Below are 23,101 nucleotides of genomic sequence, written 5' to 3'. Positions count from 1 at the left end.
GCTTTGCACTGCCCGCCCTGCGGAGCCCAGGACACCAGTGTCCTGAGGTCACCCAGGTGGTGACAACAAATGCCTCACCCTTCCCACCATGTTTTTTTTTTTTTTTTGGAGGGGGGGGGGTCTTTCCTATGAAAGTATTACCCATCCATGCACTAAGAAAAATTGAAAATGACAAGTAAGTATGGCAAAGCAGGAGAAAAATCACTCTCATCTTCACACTCTTAGAATACTGGGGTATTCCCTAGTCTCTTTTCAGGACATGTTTTTGAGATACCCTGTAAACAGTTTGCTAACCTCTTCTTTCTCATTATATTGTTAGCACTTACGGTCATTGGAAATTGTTCCATAAACAGAATTAGACAGCTAAATGACATTTCACCGTCTGGATAATTTACTGAACGCATTTTCTTTTAGACATTTTTTCCCCAACACTACCATGGCCATGGACATTTATCTCCACATATAAATATGTTTATCTTTAAAAACTTTTCCCCACGGATAGATACCCATCTTTATATGGCCCTTGATACAGTTCCTAATAAAACCAGGGAGAGCCAGATGAAAACCTTTAGAAAGCGTTAAGCGTTGAAAACACTACCAAAATCCTCCCATGTAATTCACAACGAAAACAACACCAATTATATCACACCCCGTGTTTCCCTTTATAGTATCATCATTAAGTATGAAAAATGCACGATTGTTAACCATCAGTCTCTCCTGCTGAACCGTAAGTTCCATGGACACAGGGACCTTGTACATCTTATTCATGGTACCAGGCATGTGTTAGGTGCTCAATATTACTGGATGGATGGATGGGCAATCAATATACTAGTGAGAGTTTGAAAGGCAAAGAGAGAAGAAAACTGTTGAATGCCAATCCTCCAAACACCAACCCACCTCCCACACCCCAACTTCTCCCCTGGCAGCAGAACTCACACCCATGTCAGTTCCACTTATTCTTCATACAAATTTTATTCATACAGTTTTATTTTTAAATCATTTACACATATTCATACAAAGAAAAATAAATTTCAGGATGGAACCTTGGGACCGTGGTAGTTTAAAAAAAATCTCTCTGATCATTAGCTACTGAAGACAAGGCAAGAGGCTTAGCAGTCATTTCTGGGGGTCAGTGGATCTCCCCACGCAGGGGGCAGCTGAGGACATTCCAAGCTGCTCCCTCACGTTCCCTCAATCTACACCTTGTGAAGGTAATATGCGGGAAGGGGATTTTTCAATGCTCTCCCCTAGAAACATTTAAAGAAGTTCAGCAAAAGGCTTACAGTAACACTGAACCGCCTCTCTGCTAGGAATCTGGCAAGACTGCAATCTCCGAGCCAACTTTCTAAAAGAGCTGGCTCAACTCCTACTCGCACGCCTTTCTAGGAGGGGGGCTTGCTGCCCTCACCACACCCCGCAGCCCACTTGCTCTGTCCTCCCACCAACGGCCCCAGAACAGAGCCCTTAATCTGATCCCATCTGGTCCCTTCTAGGTTCATTCCACAAACAAGCATCCTCCTACCCCACACACACACACTCTCTGTACAGTTGACCCCAGCCACTCCCGGGGACCCCTCAATGATGACGCCAGCCTTACTGCGTACGGCACCGCACCCAGGGCACCTGACTACAGTCGGGAGAGGTCCAGGCACAACCGAACTGTGGGCACCCCCATCAAAACTCAGCTCTGCTGAGCCAAAGCAACACTTAAATCCAACAGGCCGACTCCTAACACCCCATCCCAGGTACAGTCATCACAGAGGTGCACGGTAGAAGAACCCACCACCCACAACTGCCCAAGAAGGCTGCACTATCACCAGTTCCCAGTAAAAGGGGGGGGAAAGGACGGACATTACAAATCTGGTAGACCCTATCAGAAATGGCAGCTGATGACAACAGTTACCCTAGATCTTTGGGTCCTACCCAAAAAAGCAGCACCAAGAAAGGGCATGATGAGCAGAGAGATCTGTAACTGGGGTGTACAGCCCCTGAATTACCAAGGGACTCAGAGTCGACACAGCTCATTTTCCTACAGTTACGTAGGAAGGACACAGACTACCCCCCACCCCCTACATTGAGGCAGCTCCTGAGAGGCCGTACCGCTTGTGGTCATCAGCCCACCCCCTTGGTAGGCCCATTTGGGGAGAGGGAGTCACATCCAGAGCAGGGACCCCTCCAAGCAGACACTCACAGGGCAGCCCATCCCACTGTCACTGGGGCAGGCCAAACATAGTTAGGAGCGTGGGCAGATCCCGGGCATCAGCTGCCCCATAGGCATCACTCTGGCCTAACATAGACAATGCCAAACGTAGGGTGCTCCAGATATTCTCTGACATGGCACCCCCTTCTCCCCGAGGGCCCCGGCTTTTCCTCTGCATGTTCAGGGCCTCCAAAAAGTGCTCCACAGCCTCCCTGTAGGGAAGAAAAGTGAGAGATGGTGAGCAGAACATCACTGGAAGGAGACAGGTCAGCCGGCCTGGGGAGAAGGCTGGGGCTAGTCAGTCAAATACAGGATCAAAGAATGAGGAGCCAGGGTCAAAGGCAGGGGGAAAGAATTTGCCCATTAATTACTCAAGAGCTGCTCTCACCGGTGAGCTCCAAGGTTGATGCAGCTGATGCCCAGGTTATAGCGGGACCGTATATAGCCAGGCTGTAGCTCAAGGGCCCGACGGTAGGCAGCTACTGCTTCTTCACTCTGGTTCCCGTTGGCCAGGGTGGCCCCTAGCTTATTCCACAGCAAATAGTCCTGGGATAGGAATGGAGAAGGGTTAGAAACAAGAGCCAGGCACTCCAATTCTGCCCGTCCCTCCCCCTGGTTCACCATTCTGTTTAGCTAATACATGTTCCTTCTGTTCCTCTGTCCTCCACTGTTCCCCGTGTGCCACAGTGCAACCGCTCTCATCTCACGCAGACTCTCCGAAGTCCACATGACCCTGTACTCCCAGCCTCCTTTTCCCAATTCTCCCATGGCAACCAGTCTCTGGAACGAAATCTCCCATGACTCCGAAGTTCCCAACAAATGATTCTTCAGTAAGACACATTCATGTTCTATTTCTATTCCTCCCGAGGCTCACATTGGGACGGACGCTGAGGGCAGCTGTGAAACAGTCCACTGCCTTGTCATACTCCCCGCTCAGGTTGAAGAGGACTCCCAAGCCACACTGCACATCAGGGTCAATGGATGTAGGGTCCAGGCGCACAGCAGCCAGGAAGAGCTCCTTCACTTCAAGAAATAGGGAGCTGGATAAGTAGGGGGGAAGAAAAAAAAAAAACAAAAACACAGACATAGGTGGATGGATGTGTCTATATTCCCACCCTCCCAAAATATTTCCTTAGTCACTCATACCCTGAAGATTCATCAGTCTATCAGTCATCCTCCGACCCCCAAACTCCACTTTAGAAACCTGTTTTTCTGTTTCATGCCGGTACTGCACCATGGAGTGCGGACCTCCTTCAAGTGGATCCTGGGTCTCCCATCCCACTCTTTTTTGTGTGTCATTTTTTTTTTAATATTTACTCATTTTTTGAGAGACAGACAGAGACAGAGCATGGAAAGGGGAGGGGCTGAGAGAGGAGACACGGAACCCGAAGCAGGCTCCAGGATCCGAGCTGTCAGCACAGAGCCCGAAGTGGGGCTTGACCCACAAACTGAGAGATCGTGGCCTGAGCCGAAGTCGGACGCTTCACCGACTGAGCCACCCAGGCACCGCCTGCATCCCACTCTCAAACCACTGAGTCTAAGTCCATCCCAGCTTCCCAAATCAAGATCCTCCCTCTCCTGGGACTCCGGTTACCATCTGTCCTCCCAAGAATCCCTCGCACTCACTCCGACAACAGGGATCCCAGGATGCGCTTGCTGGGGCCCTGTCCCGCCCCACCGGCCCCTTCTTCGCCGCGCACGACCAGATGGGCATAGGCCGGCGTGTAGCGCAGCCAGTCTCGCAGGGTTTCGCAGGCCTGTCGCTGCAAGGACTCGTTGGTGAAGCTCACAGCCAGCGCCATCAGTGCCGTCCGGTTATCTGGCTTTAGCTCCAGACACCTGTTTGGACAGAGGTGGGCAGAGCTGGCATCTGCAGGACACTGGAATACGGTCACGGAATGCAGAGTCAAGACAGCCTCACCTGCCAGCTCCCTCAGATTACGAGGCAAAGGAATCCTCCACACGTGAGTTACTAACAAAATTACAGACATGAGAAGGCGGGATGTTTTAGCAGCCAAGGAACCAGTAAGGGTCCCACATATACAATTAACGGCTCGTGAAGAAACGTAACCAGGTGTCTCCAATTCCCTCCAAACCTTAAGAGTTTCGCCACAAGAACACACTCTCGCTAGTGACCGGAAAGAAGACAAGGATCTGGGTCTGGGATGCTAGCGTTCTAAAGGCTATTTGGAGGGCCTCGGAAGCACCTCACCCCACCTTTCACGCACTCACCTCCGCAGGGCACTGATGGCTAACAGTTCTTGTTCATTCTCTGCCTGGGTGGTACCCAGATACTGCCAAGCCTAGAAAGAAGGTGCCAGATCCCATTACTCGTGTATTCACCTTGCCACCCTCCTTTCCTCTGGCTTCCCCCTCTCCACCCTTACCCCCCGACCTCAGGCCACCACCCAGGCCCGCATCCATCTGCACTGCTCTGTGGGGCTTCCCGCAAAACTGAAGGAAGCCGTGTCTCACGTGAAGGCAGACCAGTGAGTCACTCACTTCCATGTGCTTGGGATCCTGCTGCACAGCTGCCTCAAAAAGCAGCACCGCGTTTGGCAGGTCCCCCTCCTGAAGCCGCCGGAGCCCTTCCTCAAAAGGCTGGGGGTGGTCACGCAGGGGGTTCTCCTCCTCAAACTGGTACCCCTACAGGGAAAGGAAGCCAAGTGAAAACCTCTGGGACAGAGCCGTCGCAGGCAAAGCAGAAGAAATGGGAGATGACAACCCACACAGAGGTGGAGAAGTTGGAGGCCTCCAAAAAGTATCCGAATTAAATGCCAACAAATTTTCCAAATTATAAAGGGGATCGTCTAGGACTACAGTAAAATCATTCGGTATCGTGCTCATGCTGCTGTCTCCTGTTCACAATAACTGAAAAGCGAAGGTCTACAAACTGGGATCCATGCTGGGAGTAAGCTTATTTTAGGAAGTCTTTAAAGGCCTGTATTTCTACATCCTTGACTCTCACTACTGGACAGAACACATTTCTTACAAGATCCGCTTATAGGAATGAGATAAGCTCTCCTCAGCTATCCAAAGGGCATTTCTTGGGGCACCTGGGTGGCTCAGTCGGTTGGGCTTCTGACTTTGGCTCGGGTCACGATCTCGCATTTGTGGGTTCGGGCCCTGCATAGGGCTCTGTGCTGACAGCTCAGAGCCTGGAGCCTGTTTCAGATTCTGTGTCTCCCTCTCTCTCTTCTCCTCCCCCACTCACATTCTGTCTGTCTGTCTCTCTCTAAGAATAAATAAACATTAAAATATTTAAAAAAACAAAGGGCATTTCTTGTTTTCCTGCAGCAATGTGATAACAGATAACGGAAATGCAATTTGGACTCAGAGGTCCTGCCACTCAAATCCCACTCTTGCCTAGCTCAGAGAATCACTGTGTGCACTGACTGGATAACATGTATTCAAGCACTTTGAAAACTTTAGTTGTTCCCTAATTTCATTCTTGAAAGTTACTAATATTAATCTGTATCTCATAGTAAATGAAACCTAGATCCCAAAATCCTGATGGCAAAAAATGCTTCAGAAAAACACCGTTCTCTTCTGGCTGAGGATTTCTCATTTCAGGGAAGGATTATGATGCTATGTGCAAAGCTTTGTCTATTGGTATTTCATGTTAGGCAAAGAGGTAATAAGGTAAAAGGGAAGTCTCTAGTAAGCCGCATGACTTGGGACAAGCAAATAAAATGTTCCTTTCTGGGGAGTAAATAGTTACCATCACAAAACAATATACCAGAATGAAAAGATGCAAAATACCAGGCAGAGCCCTTCTAAATGTAGCTAAGGACAAATAAGAATGAAACCGTCTACAATAAAGACGTGAGTGAGGCCCTTTTTCACTATTACTACGGAACTGCTAAAGAACTGGAAACACCTAAATTTTACCAGCCAAATTCTAAACCATCATAAGTCATCAGATGAAAATCACTTGTGACAGACAAAACTTAAATAATTACAGTGGAAGTCTAAGCAGCAAGATATATTACAGGAGATGGATTAGGAATAAATGTATTAAAAGTATATTCATGTTGAGAATAAGTAGTGCTCCTGGGATGTCTCTGTACAATATGAAAACTCTGAAGGTAGAAAATGACCTTCTACCAGGGATCAGCAAACCTTTCTCATCAGGGCCAGATAATAAGTAATCTGTCACTAGTCAACTCCACCTTTGGAGAGAGAAAGGAGCCACAAATATGTAAAACACATAGGCATGACTGTGTTCCAATAAAACTTTATTTATGGACACTGCAATTTGAATTGTATATAATTTGCACAGGTCACAAAATATTTCTTTTCATTTTTTTCAACTGTTTAAGAATGTTAAAACCACTATCAGCTCATAGGCCAGGCAAAAACAGTTAGCAGGCAAGATTTACCTGTGGGCCATAGTTTGCTAACCCCCATCCTAGACATAAATCCCTCCACAACCAACTTCAACTATCATCTATCATCGATCTATGTTTTAAGCCACCCTATAGGAAACAGAGATCATTGTCATCTATAACAAAATTTCCTAATGAAATCAATTCCTGCCTCTCAGAACTACAGAGTTCTGAGATTATTAATTGCAGAGTTCTGAGATTATTAATAATCAAGTGAGATTATTCACCTAAGTCTTATTATCAAAAAGCATAAAATACTATTCATAAAATAGGCATCATCCTCAAAAGACAATGTAACAAATCAATGCCATCAGGAGGTTCTCCAAATACACTCTTGTCCATGCTATCTATCCTCCTTGCCATTTTTATCAACTGCTGATCAAAGAGGAATTTTTCAGAATTAGAACATTTGCATAAATGGAAAAAAGAATATGCGGGAGGAAGCTTCAAACCAAAAGAATGCAGCATGAGCTTATGATCACTGTTGCAACCTAAAAAGTCTAAGCCGAGCCAATCAGGTCTGATCCACTGTCTGGTCTATTCCAAAATCTCACAGGATCATGCAGCAGAAATAGGATACTATTAAGAGTCTAGCCCATCAGAGAAACTTCTTTATGCTAAAGGGATACAATATGTGCTTGAGCTACAGATGTTGTCTTGAAAATTTAAGGACCATCCAGTAAAAAAATAGTATATTCAGAGACCCATGAATTTATATGACAATCAGGATCAGATCCACATTTAAAAACAAAAAATGCACTATTGACATATAATTCAATAATAGCATAGGGGCGCCTAGGTGGATCAGTCAGTTGAGTGTCCAACTCTTGATTTCAGCTCAGATTACGATCCCAGTGTTGTGGGATTGAGCCCTGCATCAGGCTCTGAACTGAGCATGGAGGCTGCTTGGGATTCTCTCTCTCTCCCTCTCTCTCTGCCCCTCACCCCCTCTTAAAAAAAAAAAAAAAAGCATTCAAGAAAATTTTATTCCACCTAGCATGTCATTAATATGAGAGCAAAAAATGCTAAGAAATGCTACTCATACAAAATCAATGATATATCTATATTTATTAAAAGCATGGAAATTTTCATCTAAAATATATAATTTGCCACTTGTAAGATGATGGAACTCTGCAACTTATCAAATTGCTTATACAAATTAATAAATGTATTATGTGCAGGTACTTCCTTCAGTTCTTTCTCCTCAAAATTCCACAGAAGAAACTCTTATTGTGGCAAAACATAGGGCAGGGTCCAAGAAGTAAGCTCTCTTCCCTATAAGAGGATAGCTCTTAAAAACTAAGACTGAAATAAACAGTAAACAAAATCCCATTTTTCCCAGTACTAAGTTTTTCATTGGCTTTCAAAAGCTAGCCTTTTCTTTTTTTCTTTTCCTATGTGAGAGAGCAAGAGTGCACGAGCAGGGGAGAGGGGCAGAGTGAGAGAAAGAAAAAGTCTTAAGCAGGCTCCACGTGGAGACCGACTCAGGACTCGATCCCACGACCCTGGGATGATGACTTCAACTGAAATCAAGAGCCAGACACTCAACCGACTGACCCACTCAGGCGCCCCAAATGCTAGCCTTTTTATAGTTATCTTGAACCTTACTCTTTCCTACCTTTGCATAGCTCCCCTATGTCAAGATCTACCTCAGACATCCTGCTTTACATCTCAGGCCCTGGTTCTAGCCCCAGAATCCTTTCCCAACCAGATCTGAGCTGAGAAGAGGTATTGCTACTCTCCTCCCCAGTTCCTGTTTCGTCTCTTCCAAAACCAAACAGTTCCCTCCCTTCCCCCTCATGCTTCAGCTCAGCAGTTCAATTCTTTTTTTAATTTATTATTTATTTTGAGAGAGAGAGAGAGAGAGAGAGAGAGAGAGAGAGAATATCCCAAGCAGGTTCCATGCTGTCAGTGCAGAGCCCCAAGCAGGAGTTAAATTCACAAACCGTGAGATCATGACTTGAGCCAAAATCAAAAGTCGGACGCTTAACCGACTGAGCCACAGGTGCCCCCTCAGCAGTTCGGTTATTACCCACATCCCTAAATACCTCACAGTCCCAAAGCAGATTTTTTTCCACAGTGATACCTCTGAAACAGCATAAGCTTCTTGGTCTAAAGTATATGCTATATGCAAAACTAGATCAATTTTCACCAATGACTGCTGGAATATTTTCCTAACATTTAAGTTATTTAATATAATTCTTTGAAAACACCTAAATTGGCACAGGTGGTCAGTACCTACAGGAACAGATCCAAATTTAAAATGAATCTGTGAGTTAAAAAAAGTAAACAGAGGGGCGCCTGGGTGGCTTAGTCGGTTAAGCATCTGACTTTGGCTCAGGTCATGATCTCGCGGTTTGTGGGTTCGAGCCCCGCATCGGGCTCTGTGCTGACAGCTCGGAGCCTGAATCCTGATTCAAATTCTGTGTCTCCCTCTCTCTGTGCCCCTGCTCCCCCCCTCCCCCCCCCCGGCACTCCGCTCTGTCTCTCTCTCTCAAAAATAAACATAAAAAAAAAAAAAAGGAAATAGATATGAAGGTGGGAAGACAGATAATCTACCAATTACCACTCTCTACCAAAGGGGTACCTATCTCCTTAAAAATGTTCTCAATCAACCTCCAAAGCAGAGCTCTTTCATCTAGGTTCTGAATGCATCATGGGCAAATCTCTATCATAGGTACTATGTCACTGTATTACCATTATTTGACAAGGATGGTCTATTATTATTAATCTTTATACCCTAAGAATAAAGCATACCTTCAAACACTGGAGAGGAGCGGGGCAAGGGAATGATTTAGACCTCTCTTCGTGGAAAGGGGTTCAAGGAAGTAATTACTTGAAAGTAGGTACCCTCCAAATTCAAGATTAAAGGAGGCACAAAACAAGGAAACCCTGCAATCTGAAAACTGAGTTCTTACCTTATCATAGGAAGCAGACGTGAGATCATCATAGTCAGAGAGCCAGGGATGAGCCTCTGCGTCCCGTTTCGCCATCTCCTCCAACTCTGCCTGCAACTTGTCCCAGAAATCGACATCGGACTGTAAGGAAGGGAAGGCAGATAGAAAAAGGAGATCCATCATGACCACCCCACCTGACGCTCAGCGCCGCTAGGATAGATTCCATAAGGCAGTAGTTCTTAAATGTCAACGCATTTAAGATCTCCTGAAGAGCTTTTTTTAGTGAAGATTCCTAGATCCTACGCTCAGATCCTGATTCTGCAGTGTGAGCTGATGCCCTACCCCAAGCATTCTGACACAGAGGGCCCAGGAACACTAGGACATACAACATTCGTGGTATGTTTCTTTGCTGTTAAAACACCCACTCTCTCCAAAGGAGTATTTTCTCTTGAGGTGGCTGCTCCTGTGCTACCTGCTCTCACCTCTATAGCTGACTTGGCTCGTTCAAACTCCATATCGAGGGCAGCTGTGTTTACTGGTCTTGTGAACTGGTCAACCCAGGCATCTGATGTACCCTGTGACAAAGAAGGATGGTCAGACCGCCACCAACTTTCTACTGACTAAATACCCACTAAACACCAGCAACCTGCACACTTCTGAGAACATTCTCAGGATCTCTTTCCCACCCACTCAGGACCTCGATGCTACCAAGACAAGCTGGCAATAAAATCCCTTCCCCGTCTAGGACCACTGAACACTGAACCCAAGGCCTGGGGCACCAGCCGGCTCTCAAGTGGGACTGGGAAGTGACAATGTCCTACCTGCTGCTGTATAAACTCTGCTGCCCACTGTTCTGCCTGAGCTCGGCCCGACCCTGCACCGGACTCCAGGGACACCTGCCCCTCGCCAATCTGCCGCACGAATTTCAGGAACTGGGGCACAGAGACACACATAGGCCACTTGGGAGAGGACTTCCAGGTGTGCACTCTCAACCATGCCCAAGAGAAGCCTGCACTCACCCTCCCCCTGACCATCTCTAGCTGTAGGCAAGATTTGCTAAAAGACCCTGAAAAATGTAGAGAACAAAAACAAAGGAATTTCTGGCTTTAAAGATTTGAGAAGACACAGAAAAGCAAAAGGGTGAGTATGCAAGGAAGTGAGGGAAAGAATGCTGAAAGTAAGAGGCAGGATGCGAAGTCTCTATTCTCAAGACAGGAAGGAATGGACCCGGGATCTTATTTCCTTCTCTTTAAACTGGGGTATGAAAAGCTAGACTCTTGGCTTTGAAGGCCAGCTCTGCTGGGCAAAATAGCAGTGGGATGTGGCTCACCTCAGAGTTAGCCAACTTGGGGTCATCCACCTTGGCCACAAAATCACTGGCTGTGTGCTGCAGATCCTCCTCAGGATGATATTCATCATACCTAGAACAGGTAAGGGCAAACGGGTCCCACACACTCGTCTGCCACCACCTTCCCCATGCTATTCCCCACCCCCCAGCCCCTGGCATCACAGTTCTTATCAAGGAAAAGACACACATTCTTGTTGAGGTCCTACAATTCCAATTTACATTAAAAAAGGACACTTGGCGGGGTTGGAGGTCGGGAGGGGGGGGGGGCGGTGGTGCCTGGGTGGCTCAGTCCGTTAAGCATCCAACTCTTGGTTTCAGTTCAGGTCATAATCTCACAGTTCGTGGGTTCGAGCCCTGCTTCAGGTTCTGTGTTGACAGTATGGAGCCTGCTTGGGATTCTCTGTCTCCCTCTCTCTCTGCCCCTCCCCCACTCACACTGTCTCTGTCTCTCTCAAAATAAATAAATAAGCAAAAAAATTTTATAAAGAAAAAAAAAAAAAGACACGGGCAGAAGTGGCAAAGAACTAGCTACATTCTCTTACTTCTCCCATTCACAAACACACCTTTGCAGAGAGAAGGAATATAGTAGCAGCCTCCAAATTAAAGAGGCAATAGGGTACGTAAGGTAAAGTTACAAACTTCTGGTTACAACACTTAGGATTCTTGACTCACTCACACTTTGAGTAGGGGTAATAATACAAGTGAGAACCTTAACACTGAAAATGAGGGGAGGTGCTTAGGTGGCTCAGTCAGTTAAGTGTCCGGCTTCAGCTCATGTCATGATCTCATGGTTCCTGAGTTCAAGCTCCACATGGGGCTCTGCACTGATGGTGCAGAGCCTGCCTGGGATTCTCTCCCTCTCCCCTTCTCCGCCCCTCTCTCAAAATAAATAAACTTTAAAAAAAGGACGGGGGGGCTCCTGGGTGACTCAGTCAGTTAAGCATCCAACTTCAGCTCAGGTTGTGATCCCACAGTCTGTGAGTTTGAGGCCCGCATCAGGATCTCTACTGGCAGTACAGAGCTCACTTCAGATCCTCTGTGCCCCCCGTCTCTCTTCCCCTCCCCCTCTGGCATGCTCTCTGTCTCTCTCAAAATAAATAAGAAAAGAAAAGAAAAGAAAAGAAAAAAGAAAAAAAAAAAAAAGAAAAGAAAAAAGAAAATGAGGGGACTGCAAATCAGTTTGAGAATGCAGATGTAGGAGGTGAGGGAGGCTGAGAAAACTACCCAATGCTCCTTTCACAGGGATCCATCCAGAAAGAAGTAGCTGGACTCACCAGCGATCAGTGGCAGCTGTTCCCTCAGGCTCTCCCAGCCACAACTTCTCCTCGGACTGTTCCAGATATTCCTCAGCCCAGCGGGCTGGGGACACAGACAAAGGATCTGCAAGGAACGGAGTTGGAGAAATCACACTGGGCTCAGTGAGGGTCAGGGAAAAGGAGAGTACCACGCATATTCAACTGACCCTCTTAACCAAGCCAAAGCAGATAAGACCCTACTGAATTCCTCAGAAAGTCCTGCTCAAAAGAAAACACTACTAAACTCTCAATATCCAACCCACTCCCAAGGGGCCTGGGGCCAAAGTTTACTGGATTGGAAACAGGAAAACAAATGAGGAGACTCAGAAAAGGAGTCCAAACCCTTTTGCTTGAAGTGCCAGAGGCCTCAGTAAGAAATAGCAGGCACTTGGGGCCTCCACCTTCCTCAAAGGCACTACAAGAAACTGGTAAGGAGCTAAAGGAGAGCGGAAGACCTCTGGTCTGGTCTCCATCGACAGAGCTCATGCTTTCCCAATATAACAAGCCTCGTATTTCATTGTAATAAAGCTACCAGGAGAACCTGAGAAGCAGAATGCTGGGCTAGAATTAAAAAATACCTAGGGCCACTCTTCCCACTGGATGTTGGTTTCATTTTTTTAGTTGAGATGCAACATGCAAACATGAATGTACACAAAGTGTACCAAGCGTAAGCATACTGCTTCATTAACTCCACACGTGAATACACGCAAATCACCACCAGCCACATCAAGACACAGAACGTTTCAGACCTCTCACAGGCTCCGTCAGGCCCTCCCTCCCCCAAGAAGAAACATTATTCTGACTTGTCACTTTTGATTCGTTTGTTTGTTTTTTGGTTTGTTTATTTTGAGAAAGAGTGAGAGAGCAGCAGGGAAGGGGCAGAGAGAGGAAGAGAGAGAATCCCATGCGAGGGATTCAATGCAGGGCTCGAACCCATGATCCATGAGATCATAATGATCTGAGCCTAAATCAAGAGTCAGATGCTTAGCAGACTGAGTCACCCTGATGCCCCTCACTTTTGATTCATTTTAGGGCTATGTTTTTTAAGTGTAATTCTAGGAACTGTCCTAAAAGCTCTAGTGACAAAGGGCACTGCCACAACATCATAGTAAAGATTAGCAAGGTAACAGATTGAATGAGGGCACTGAACTCTTTCTCAACCTCCAGGACTTTGTCCTTTACTATTTTGGGGCCAGGGGGAAAATGAAAACAAAACAAAACAAAACAAAAAGCACTAAGACATTATTCAAAGGGGCCCTAAAGAGAGGTACCTGGGTGGCTCAGTCAGTTGAATGTCCGACAGCAGCTCAGGTCGTGATCTCATAGTTCATGAGTTCAAGCCCTGCATCGGGCTCTCTGCTGTCAGCCTATCTGCATAGAGCCGCTTCAGAAGCTCTGTTCCCTCTCTCTCTGCCCCTCCCCCGCTTGCACTCTCTCAAAAATAAATATTTAAAACAACAACAACAACAAAGGGGCCCTAAAGAATGAGTCAACACAGACAAGGCACCAGCCAGCAGTGTGCTTTCCTTCTGCCCTGCATCCACACTTCTCCACATCAGTACTGAAATGGTCATCCTATCTTTGTCCCCAGTTTGGAGATCTGTCATTGCTTTCAACACAGAAGGCAGATGTATCCCTTTGGTATTAAATGTCTACTCCATTTAACTGAGACTTTGCCTGAACAATTTCAACAAAGTAAGCTCAACATGTGGGAAAGTAATGTCAAAATCTGGAGGAGAAAAAAAAAGGGGGATACAGACTCTCAAAATACACATAACTATAAATATCACTAATATAATAAATTAAGATATGGTTGACATTTTTTTTTTGTCCTTAATTTCAAAGACTCTCAACATTTTTATCCAGATTCCCTCACTAGTTATTATGGGCAATAGACTGCTGGCCCAAAAGTGGAGACCTAAGAAGGAGACACATAATACTAAAGTAGACTTTACAGTGCCTTCTGATCCCTTCGTCCCATTCTGTTGAAAATTAACCACCGCTCCTCTTACTCTCCAGCCACTCCTTACTCTCAACTAGAGTGTTTTCCAGAAGCATACTCTGGCCACAAATGCTCCTCAAATTAGAGAGAATGCTATTTTCTGTGAAATGCTCCTTTCAAGGACAAGAAGCAACGGAAAAAATATAAAGCATCTGGACTTTAAGAGACATGAGACAGATTAGAAAAAAAATCGCAGGATGAGAAAAGTCATCCTCAAATAGCTGTAATTTGGTATTTGGCCATATTTAGCCATCAGACTCAGAATTTTCTGGCATTGTGAACCTGCTCCAACAGAGTCAAAGTGAAAGAACCAGAAGAATTCTGTTTGGCCCTCACACTGTTTTTTGAGAAATTCTTACAGAAAATCAGACCTATTTGGATACTCGAGATGGGAGCAATTAAGGCCTGCAGAGGAGAAGGGACTGTCCTAGCTTACGTAAATCAGTAGAGTCAGAACCCACAACCTTGACACCAAATATCCAATTCAGAATGTTCACCTTACTTACTTTCTCGCTGTGTGTTCCTTCCACCTAGGCGCATCCAGCCCAAGCTCAAAAGTCAAAAATTCAGAACTTCCCACCCTCATCCATAAACATTCCTGAGTTTGCTAAATAGCCCAGTGGTAAAGAATGTAGGTTCTACTTTGTCCATAAAAGCCCAGAAAGACTGAGTTCTTACTCTGGTTCTATAATTATGATTCTCTATTTTATTGGATAAATTATTAAATCTTTCAGTGCCTCAGTTTTATCACCTGTTAAATAAATTTTTATGTTTCTCCCTAAAAAAAAAAAAAAAAAAAAAATGTAGGTTCTAGAGTCAGCCTCCAGGCACTCAAATCCCAACACCACCTCTTATTCACTGTGCAAGTTACTTAACCCTTAAGTTTCTATTTCCTTATCTATAAACAGATATAAATAGATCTATGAATAGAGATAAGAACAGCGACCTCATAGGATGGTTGTAAAGACCAAAGGAGATAAGGCATGCGTGAGGCACAGGGTAACAAATGTTCTCTATTATTAACATCACTGTCTGCTCACAGGGAGCAAACCCATAGGGAAAGCAGAAAACATCACGATGAGATCGTTACTCCTTTTATTCCACAGTCTGTTCCTCTGCCACAGGGGGAGATCTGTTGCCACTCATCGTCTGCCACTGCTGCTTGCCTACAGCGCAGGTCTCTCTCTCGTGATTACCATGGGAACCTCACACACCAGGTTAGCTGAGGCTGCCTGAATTCAAAACCCCTTAAAGACGTATTTCATCCCTGCAGCCAAGTCATAAGATGGGGAATTATTTGGCCCAGGAGATTTAGGGGTAGGGGTCGGGGGGGTGGATTCCATCAAGAAATATGGCAGACTGAAAAATGAGCTTCATGTGGCAAATGGAATAATTCTGTAACTCGACTGTGATGGCAGTTACAAATCTACACAAGTGATAAAACCGCATAAAACCATAAACACACACACACACAAAGGCATGTCAAACCAGTGAGATTTAATACACTCTGTGGATCGTACCAATGGCAGTTTCCCGATTTTAATATTGGACATAACAAACGGTCATGCAAAATATTACCACCAGGGAAAACAGAATGAAAGATACACAGAACCTTCTTCTACCTTTTTTGCAACTTCCAGTGAAACTATCAATTATTTTCAAATAGAACAAGACAAGACAATAAATGCACATCTAGGTTCTTTGTAAACTTGAGTCTGGAATCTTAACAAGAGGGGTTTGAAAATAATAAGGATTTAAAGCATATAACCTTTCATCTTAAAGTCAACTTATCCGTAAAGTAATAGGTAACCTATATCATCAATATAATAATATCAGCCACAAATGTTATGAGAATAATAAAAAGTGAATGACCAGAGAATTAATTTCCTTTAGCTTTCTCCCAGATCTCAATTCATTTGTTCAATAAATACTGAAGGTCCACTACGTACAAAGCAATAACTAATGCAATTGCACATTTTTATGAAGGCAGGCCCCAAACAGTTCAACTTCCCTTTCTGGCTCTCCCTATCCCTGCCTCCATGAAGCAGGCACAGTCCCAAGAGAACAGACAAAACAGAAGAGATCTCCCAAAGAGAACTTAATGAGACAAGTCCAACGTGTTTTTCTAAAGGTAATTATAATAGAAATCTCATCAATCTCAATGCTTACGGTAGCAATAATATTTTTTTCTGAGTTATCAAAAATGACACCCACGCATTACAACAGAAGTCTCTCTACAATAAGACACAGCATTTAAGCCTACAGTTTGTATGAAAAACAGTGTTGGTCTGGGGGAGTGTCTTTGTTACAGCTCAGAGTTTCACTTGAGGAAATTCCACAAAGAAGATTCTCAATGATAGTGTAATGGCTCTAAGTATGGAGCCTGGAGTCAGAAAGATAGGAGTCTGAATGTCATCTCTGTTACTGAATAACTTTGGATAAAGTATTTAACCTTTTGAAATCTCAGTGTCTTTATCTACACAATAGGGAAGGAATACCTACCTTGTAAGTATAACTGTGAAGACCAAATGACTTTAAGATTATAAAGTGCAAAGCATGATTCAAGAAACAAAGAATATCTGCTGTTCTACCTTAAACTCCAACTTCAGCGTTGGAGGAAAGGGAGTCATGTTTAAAGAGGCCAACAGCTTTTAACTGTTAGATTTGGGGGTTTTTTCCTAAATACAGAAAGCCCTACTTTTAGAAGAATAAAAACGATGGAGGGAGAAAACAATTAGGTCCCTTTAGTGACCTCAGGAATATTTAAAAACGATGACAATGTGAATGCCCTGAGAGTCTATAATCTCTGTAACTTTGTCCATTTGTATGTCTTGTTATTCTTAATTTGTTAAATTGGAAAAAGGCTAACAAGTACTTCCCTTTGACAGCAAAGAAGAAGAGGAAAGCTGAAGAGAATGCCCTTCCCCCATGCCCCTATTCAGACAGGCCTGGGGGAAAGGAATCAATCCCGAGGGACGTAATGAGCATGGACCCTCTCAAAGAGCAAGAAATAGGCTGGGACCCTGAAGAGCTTAGGGTGCAGGCCCACCAGTAGAGCACCATGGTTAAGCCCACAGGGTCTGGAATCATTCAAACCCAGAGTCAAATCCCAACTCCACCACCTACAAAACTGAATCACCTTTGGCAAGTCCCTTAATCCCAAAGCCTCTGTTTTCTTATGTATATGCTAGGAATAAAAACAGTAGCTATCTCGAGAGTTCTCATGGGTTTTAAATAGACAATGCATTCAGAGCACTTAATACAAAATCCAGAACATGATAAATAAATATTAGCTATTAATTTTTATTATCATCATCAGGATATGGTCTTTGCCCTCTAAGACCCTGTACTTCAAGCCCTTGAACTCCCCAATCCCACTTTCCAAGGCCTCAACTCTTTTCAAGATGACTTAATGCCAGAATCCCACAGGCTGTGCTGAATATTTCTTCCTGGGCAATACTGCCATTCATCCAATCTGTGGATCCTCACCACCAAATTACAGTAATAAAGTTCCAGATAAGAAAGAAGTACCTAACCCCTCGTGTTCTCTCTCCCTGTCCTCTCTCCCATTCTCTTTAAATAGAGAGAGATACAGAGATGCAGAGATATAATCTCCAAAATCTCTTATCCAGTTCAAACCCAGTCCCCTGCTTCATATAAGTTTCAACAATTCCCTATTATCACCTGAGGGAAATCAGGTTCAGTGCCCTAGAGAAATGAGTCAAGAATCCAGAAAAATCATAGAAGCTAAAATTGCTCTATATCCTAAGATGAACTGGTGAACCAAAGAGAACTTTGCCCCATGCAAGCCTCACCTGTGACTTCAGAGATGAATTCTTGGGACCAGTCAGTCTCATTATAATCCTGAGTTACATCCACAGCATCTCCAGCTGCAAGAAACTCCTGGGCCCAGTTCTCAGACAAGGCCAAGTCTGCCACACCAGGAGCTTAAAAGAAAGAGAGAGAACTAAGAAAAAAAAAAGAAATACGTATCATTCTATCATGCCTAAGGAGCCCTCAGTGCACATGAAAAAACTCTGTCCCATTTGTCTCCTTCTGCATCTCAATTCCCCAATGCCAGCAGCATCCAAATATGGAACCCCCTTGGCCCTCTCTGCACGGAAAATGGTGAACTCCCCTCCCACCAGACTCTGGACCCACCTCTCTGGGGTGCCTGGCGGAAGTTTGACTGTTCAATCTCTTGCATCTCTGCCAGGAGATCATCCATCTTGAAAGTCTGAGGGGCGCGGGATACAAGTGGTGCATTCTGGTCCTGGAGAAATTCGGCCACCAACTGCCAGGAGAGACGTGATGAAATGAACTCAGCAGGAGATAATGCCCCATGAATGGGGGATGCTAAATACAAGGAAAGGGAAGCAAAGAAACTATAGATTTGCAAACACTCAAAAGAATACATTTTTAAAAGCAAGCAGGTGGAATAAGGCAAATCTCATTTGGTCAGGAAGGTCCACAGGTTGAAATATGGGTGAGCCAAGCTTAAAGTGAAAACGCAACGGGCAAAAGAAAAATGCAACGCAAGAGACTGGTATTTTACCTCATCTTCCGAGGCTACTCCCAAAGGCTTAGAGACCTAAGACAGAAGAAAAGAAAGGGGGGGGGGGCAATATGGTACAGTGGTGAAGACCACACACAACTCAGTTAAACAGGGGTTAAAATTCCAGCTCCGGCATGTATAAATGACCTTGAGCAAGTCACAAAACTTCTCTGAGCCTCAGTTTCTTCATCTATAAAACGACCGCCTTCATCCGTCTGAAGATGCACAATGCTTAGCGCGGTGTTAAGTAAACACTCATTAAGTGATAACTATCATTTGCAACACATCAGAGAGAGCAGTTATCCCCCAGTGTTCCTTTGCCCCCCCCCCCCATCCCAGGCCACCGCTTGTGTTTCTACATCAAAAATACTCACCGCCTCAGAGGCGGGGGCTCCTGGGGGCCAAGGGCCAGGCCTCAACCCCTCCTGCCGAAGGGCCTTGTCCTGGGTGAAGTGCCCGGCCAGCTTCATGAGTGGGTTGGCACCCCCGCATTCGGCCTCCACCAGCTCCCGCATTGCCATGGTGACCGCCAGCTCACTGACGGGCAAGGGTTTGGAACTGAGGTCCGGCAGCCAGATCCTTCCCCAGCCCACAGCTCAGCATGTATCTGGGGGAAGCGGGCAGACGTCCGTCCCAGCTGGTTAGCCCCTGGCCACGCTCCACCCCTGTGCCTTTGCTACGGCCCCCACCTCTGCCAGGAGGTCCGAGAGGGGGCCGGTGCCCTCCTGCCGCCCCCCCTCAAAGGCCTCCGCTTTCAGTCTGGGCCTCTCCGGCCGCCTCCACGACTGCGGGGTCGGGCAGCGGGACCGGCCGGCAGCCACCCCCTACAGAAGGGCCTGGACCCCATGGGTCTGAGGGGGACAATTCCGCGATCGGGCTGTACCGGAGCACTGGCCGGGCAACGGAGAGTGGGAACGCCGCCGAGCGTAAGCCGGGTCCCCCACACCCGCCGTCGTCAGGCGAGCTCCGAGGGGAGCCATTCCTTCCCCCGTAAGTCACCTGAGCCCCTCCCCCTCATTCGGTCGGTCCCGGCCCACCCCTGCCGCCCCCTGCCCACCCCTTTCCCCCGCCCCAGTCACAGCTCCGGCCCCGCCCCCTGGCACCCGCGAGGATCTGGCCAGGGCCGAGGAAGACCGGGAACGTGTCCTCGCACCCCCTCGGGACCCGGCGCTCACCGTCGCGCGCCGCGCCGCGCCGCACGACCCGCCAGGGCACCTGGTGCGGGCAGAAGGGGGAGGGGAGGGGAGGGAAGGGAATGGGGAACCAGGGGCGGGGCTCGAGCTTAAAGGGGCCGTGGCGGTCGCACAGCAGCCGCGGCCCGGCGAAAGCTGTTTGAAGGGGCGGGGCCTTAAGACTGCGACGCAGCGTGACGGGAGGGGCCGTGAATCTTAAAGGGGAAGAACGCCTTAAAGGGGAAGTCTCAGAGTAGAGACGCAGAACGTTCAAAAAGATCACCGGCGCTAGGACTTGTTTGATGGAAAGCTCAAAGAAGAGTCGAGCCAAGAGGGGCTTCCTGAGCTTTGGGGGAAAGCCAAGGGCGCATAATCCTGGACCCAGCTCCTCCTGACCCATCCTTGACGGCACATTGTGACCCAAGGGGATTCCCTGCCCTTTCTGGGCCTCAGTTTCCCCTTCTAAAAAGGGGCTGACTAGTCTTTTGGTAAGAGAAAGTCCCTAACGCGGGAGTCGCGAGGGTCAAATCCGAGGCCTCCCTCAGCCTTCTAGGGATGCCCACTTCCAAATTGCCGCTACTGGGACATCGTCACAGTCTCCTTGGAGACAGAGGCCTGCCCCCTCCCCCCAATCCCTCTGCCACCTCTGCGTAATGGGGAAAATAGCACTGGATGATGACAATTCCGGAGACTAAAATTGGGTCCAACGCATCCTGAGTCCTAAGCTGGTAACATACAACAAAGGTGCACAGTGAATCACTCCTCTCCCTTCCTTCTTCCCTCACTACCGTCAAGGTCACCATGGTGGCCACATTCCCCACTGCTCCAGACTGAAAGGATAGACATGATGCAATAAATGATTTTTAATCACAGAATAAGCCTCAGGCTCACCATCTGCCACAGAATTGGCTCTGGTGTCAAACTTCAAGTTCACTGGGAAATAAACCCTAATATCTCACCTGGCTCCAAGACCAAGAGAGTCCCGGTGCCATAAAGAAGGGCAGAAGGTGCTCAGAGCTGCTGGTAATTGAGCAAGGATGAGTTAGTACCAAAACACGGAAGCACCATCCCAGTCCGGGGTGCAGGAGAGGAGGCAGGTATACAGCAGGTGGCGCTCTGGACCAAGCTTGTTTCCTGGTGTCCCGCAGATTTCAAAGGCCGAGGCACAAGGGGACCAAAGGGGCTTGGCTCGGTAAACTCATCCCTGGGAAAATAAAGAGGCTGTTATGACACCTCAGGGGAACGGAGTGGCAGGACAGACCTGAAGATTGTGCAAAATTTCTCCTTTTCCTTACTTTTTCACCATCTTCCAGACCCCCCCCCCCCCCCCCGCCCTTTTCCCTGGAGAACACATATCCCCGCCCTTGCCTGTTCACTGTTCCCAGGCTGCCCTCTTGAGAGAAAGAGAGAGAGAGGGAGGGAGAGCGAGAGACAAGAGCAAGCGACAGAGAGAGGAGAGGGGAAAATGCCTAGTAGCTAATAAACTAAACCATGCCAAGGAGGAAGGGGTGCTCTCTGTAAAGTGTAAAGGAACCCTGGAGAGGGCAATGTTTAACAGAAAGCATATGATATGGTAGAATTTTAGAAAATCAAGGCAACCGGAAAAGACTTCCGAGTACCATTCAAACCGTAGCACACACATAACCACCTACTCTGCTAGGAGTTTAGTAACCGATTAGCAATAATTCATTATGTGCCCACCTGCTAGGAGAATGATAATAATGATAGGAACTGATGTTTATTTAATGCTTACTAAAACCCAGGCATTGCACTAAACACTTCATGGGTATTAGTGCTTTTAATCTTCATAATACCCTCTGTGAAATAGGAATCACCAACCAACCCCACTTTACAGATAACACTTACCCAAAATCACACAGCTAGGAAGTCAAAATTCAATCCAGATACAACTCCAAATACCTACCCATTATGCAACACTGCCTCCCAGTCTTAGAGAAGCCTTGTTGATAAGCCCTGGAGAACTTTGTCTCCCAGTCCATAGAATTCTGCACAGAACCTGGCCCACAAGTTCAAGGGGGACTCTGGTGCTAAGAAAAGACTAATAAAGCTAGTTAGGTGTTCAACATTCAATTTATTGATGTTTTAGATTTAAAATCCCAGGTTCAACTTTAAATTATTATTCTATTCATAAAAGTAATACTTTTTTTAAAGAGATTTATTTTCTATTTTTTTTATTTTAGAGAGAGAGTGTGTGAGCGGGGGAGAAGGGTAGAGGGAGAGAGAAAGAGAGAGAGGGAGAGAGAGACAGAGAGAGGGAGAGGGAGAGAGAGATTCTCAAGCAAGTTCCACACTCAGCACAACGCCCGACACAGGGCTCAATCCCACAACCTTGGGATTGTAACCTGAGCCAAAATCAAAAGTTGGGTACTCAACTGACTGAGCCACCCAGGAGCCCCAGTAATAATTTTTATAGAATAGAAATTTTACTTCATGCTTTAGTTTTTAATTCTACATATTCTTTAATTAATGTTTGATTAATTCAAATTGAACAGGTTAAAGCCCCCTTAATTTTAGATATAGACTATATTTACTGTGTGCCAGGCATTGTTCTAAGCATTTTTCAATTATCAATTTATTTAATCCTCACAATAATTTAATAATAGCAACTATAATTAATCCCCACTTTACAGATGAGGAAACTGAGGCACAGAGCAGTTAAATGATTGGCCCAAGTTTATACTAAATAGCAAAGCTATAATTTGAACCTACACCAGGATCATCAAACTTTATCTGTAAAGAGCCAAACAGTAAATATTTTTGTCTTTTCAGCTCATACAGTCTCTGTCACAACCACTCAGCTCTGCTCTCATAGCACATACCCAGCCAAAGATAATATACAAGTGAATGAGCATGTTTATGTTCCAATAAAAAATTTTATGGACACTGAAATTCAAATTTTATATAATTTTCATATATCACAAAAGAATCCTTTTGATCTTTTTTTAACCATTTAAAAATGTCAAAACCATTCTTAGATTGCAGACTGCATAAAAACAGTCAGCAGGCCCTAGTTTGCTGACCTCTCTACATAATCTGGTTCCAGAGTCCATGTTCTGAAACATTATGCTACACTTTACCTTTTTAAAAATATAAATTAGATTTCCTTGAACATTTTTAACTACCTGGCATTTAATATACATATATTTTTAGACATTTTATTTTTTTTAATGCTTGTGTTTTTGAGAGAGAGAGAGACAGAGCATGAGCCGGGGGGGATGGGGGG

At 45.8% G+C, this 23,101-nt stretch overlaps 1 protein-coding gene across 7 annotated transcripts; it reads right to left on the bottom strand.

The window, feature by feature from the left end:
* Positions 1–985: 985 nt before the first annotated feature.
* PEX5 (peroxisomal biogenesis factor 5) lies at positions 986–20,031 on the bottom strand. 7 transcript variants are annotated; one of them, XM_042945709.1, is made up of 16 exons: positions 19,861–20,031; positions 19,060–19,292; positions 18,686–18,721; positions 18,292–18,424; positions 17,946–18,077; positions 12,108–12,213; positions 10,816–10,906; positions 10,307–10,417; positions 9,968–10,060; positions 9,507–9,602; positions 4,703–4,846; positions 4,433–4,503; positions 3,827–4,039; positions 3,075–3,240; positions 2,589–2,746; positions 986–2,412 (listed from the first exon to the last, which is right to left on the bottom strand). In XM_042945709.1, exons 2-16 carry the CDS (start codon positions 19,204–19,206, stop codon positions 2,211–2,213), a joined length of 1,899 nt encoding a protein of 632 aa, XP_042801643.1. In that variant the 5' UTR covers positions 19,207–19,292; positions 19,861–20,031; the 3' UTR covers positions 986–2,210. The 7 variants fall into 7 exon arrangements, with proteins under 7 accessions (XP_042801643.1, XP_042801640.1, XP_042801642.1 ...); XM_042945706.1 differs by having other exon boundaries at positions 9,507–9,626; positions 19,861–20,030; XM_042945708.1 differs by lacking the exon at positions 19,861–20,031 and adding an exon at positions 19,569–19,659 and having other exon boundaries at positions 9,507–9,626.
* Between the last annotated feature and the right edge of the window lie 3,070 nt (positions 20,032–23,101).

Source organism: Panthera leo, chromosome B4, assembly GCF_018350215.1.
Source record: "Panthera leo isolate Ple1 chromosome B4, P.leo_Ple1_pat1.1, whole genome shotgun sequence".
NCBI classification, from domain to species: domain Eukaryota; kingdom Metazoa; phylum Chordata; class Mammalia; order Carnivora; family Felidae; genus Panthera; species Panthera leo.
This window is presented reverse-complemented; position numbering and strand designations above follow the sequence as displayed.

Bases quoted from the DNA above. Each gene is read 5' to 3' on its own strand.
- PEX5 (XM_042945706.1), bottom strand. From the start codon at position 19,206: ATGGCAATGCGGGAGCTGGTGGAGGCCGAATGCGGGGGTGCCAACCCA. The intron at 9,627-9,967 runs GTGAGAGCAGGT...CCTTCCTTACAG, and splicing joins GAGCCAAGTCAGCTATAGAG to TCCGATGTCGATTTCTGGGA. The intron at 4,504-4,702 runs GTGAGTGACTCA...CCTTCTTTCTAG, and splicing joins AGGATCCCAAGCACATGGAA to GCTTGGCAGTATCTGGGTAC.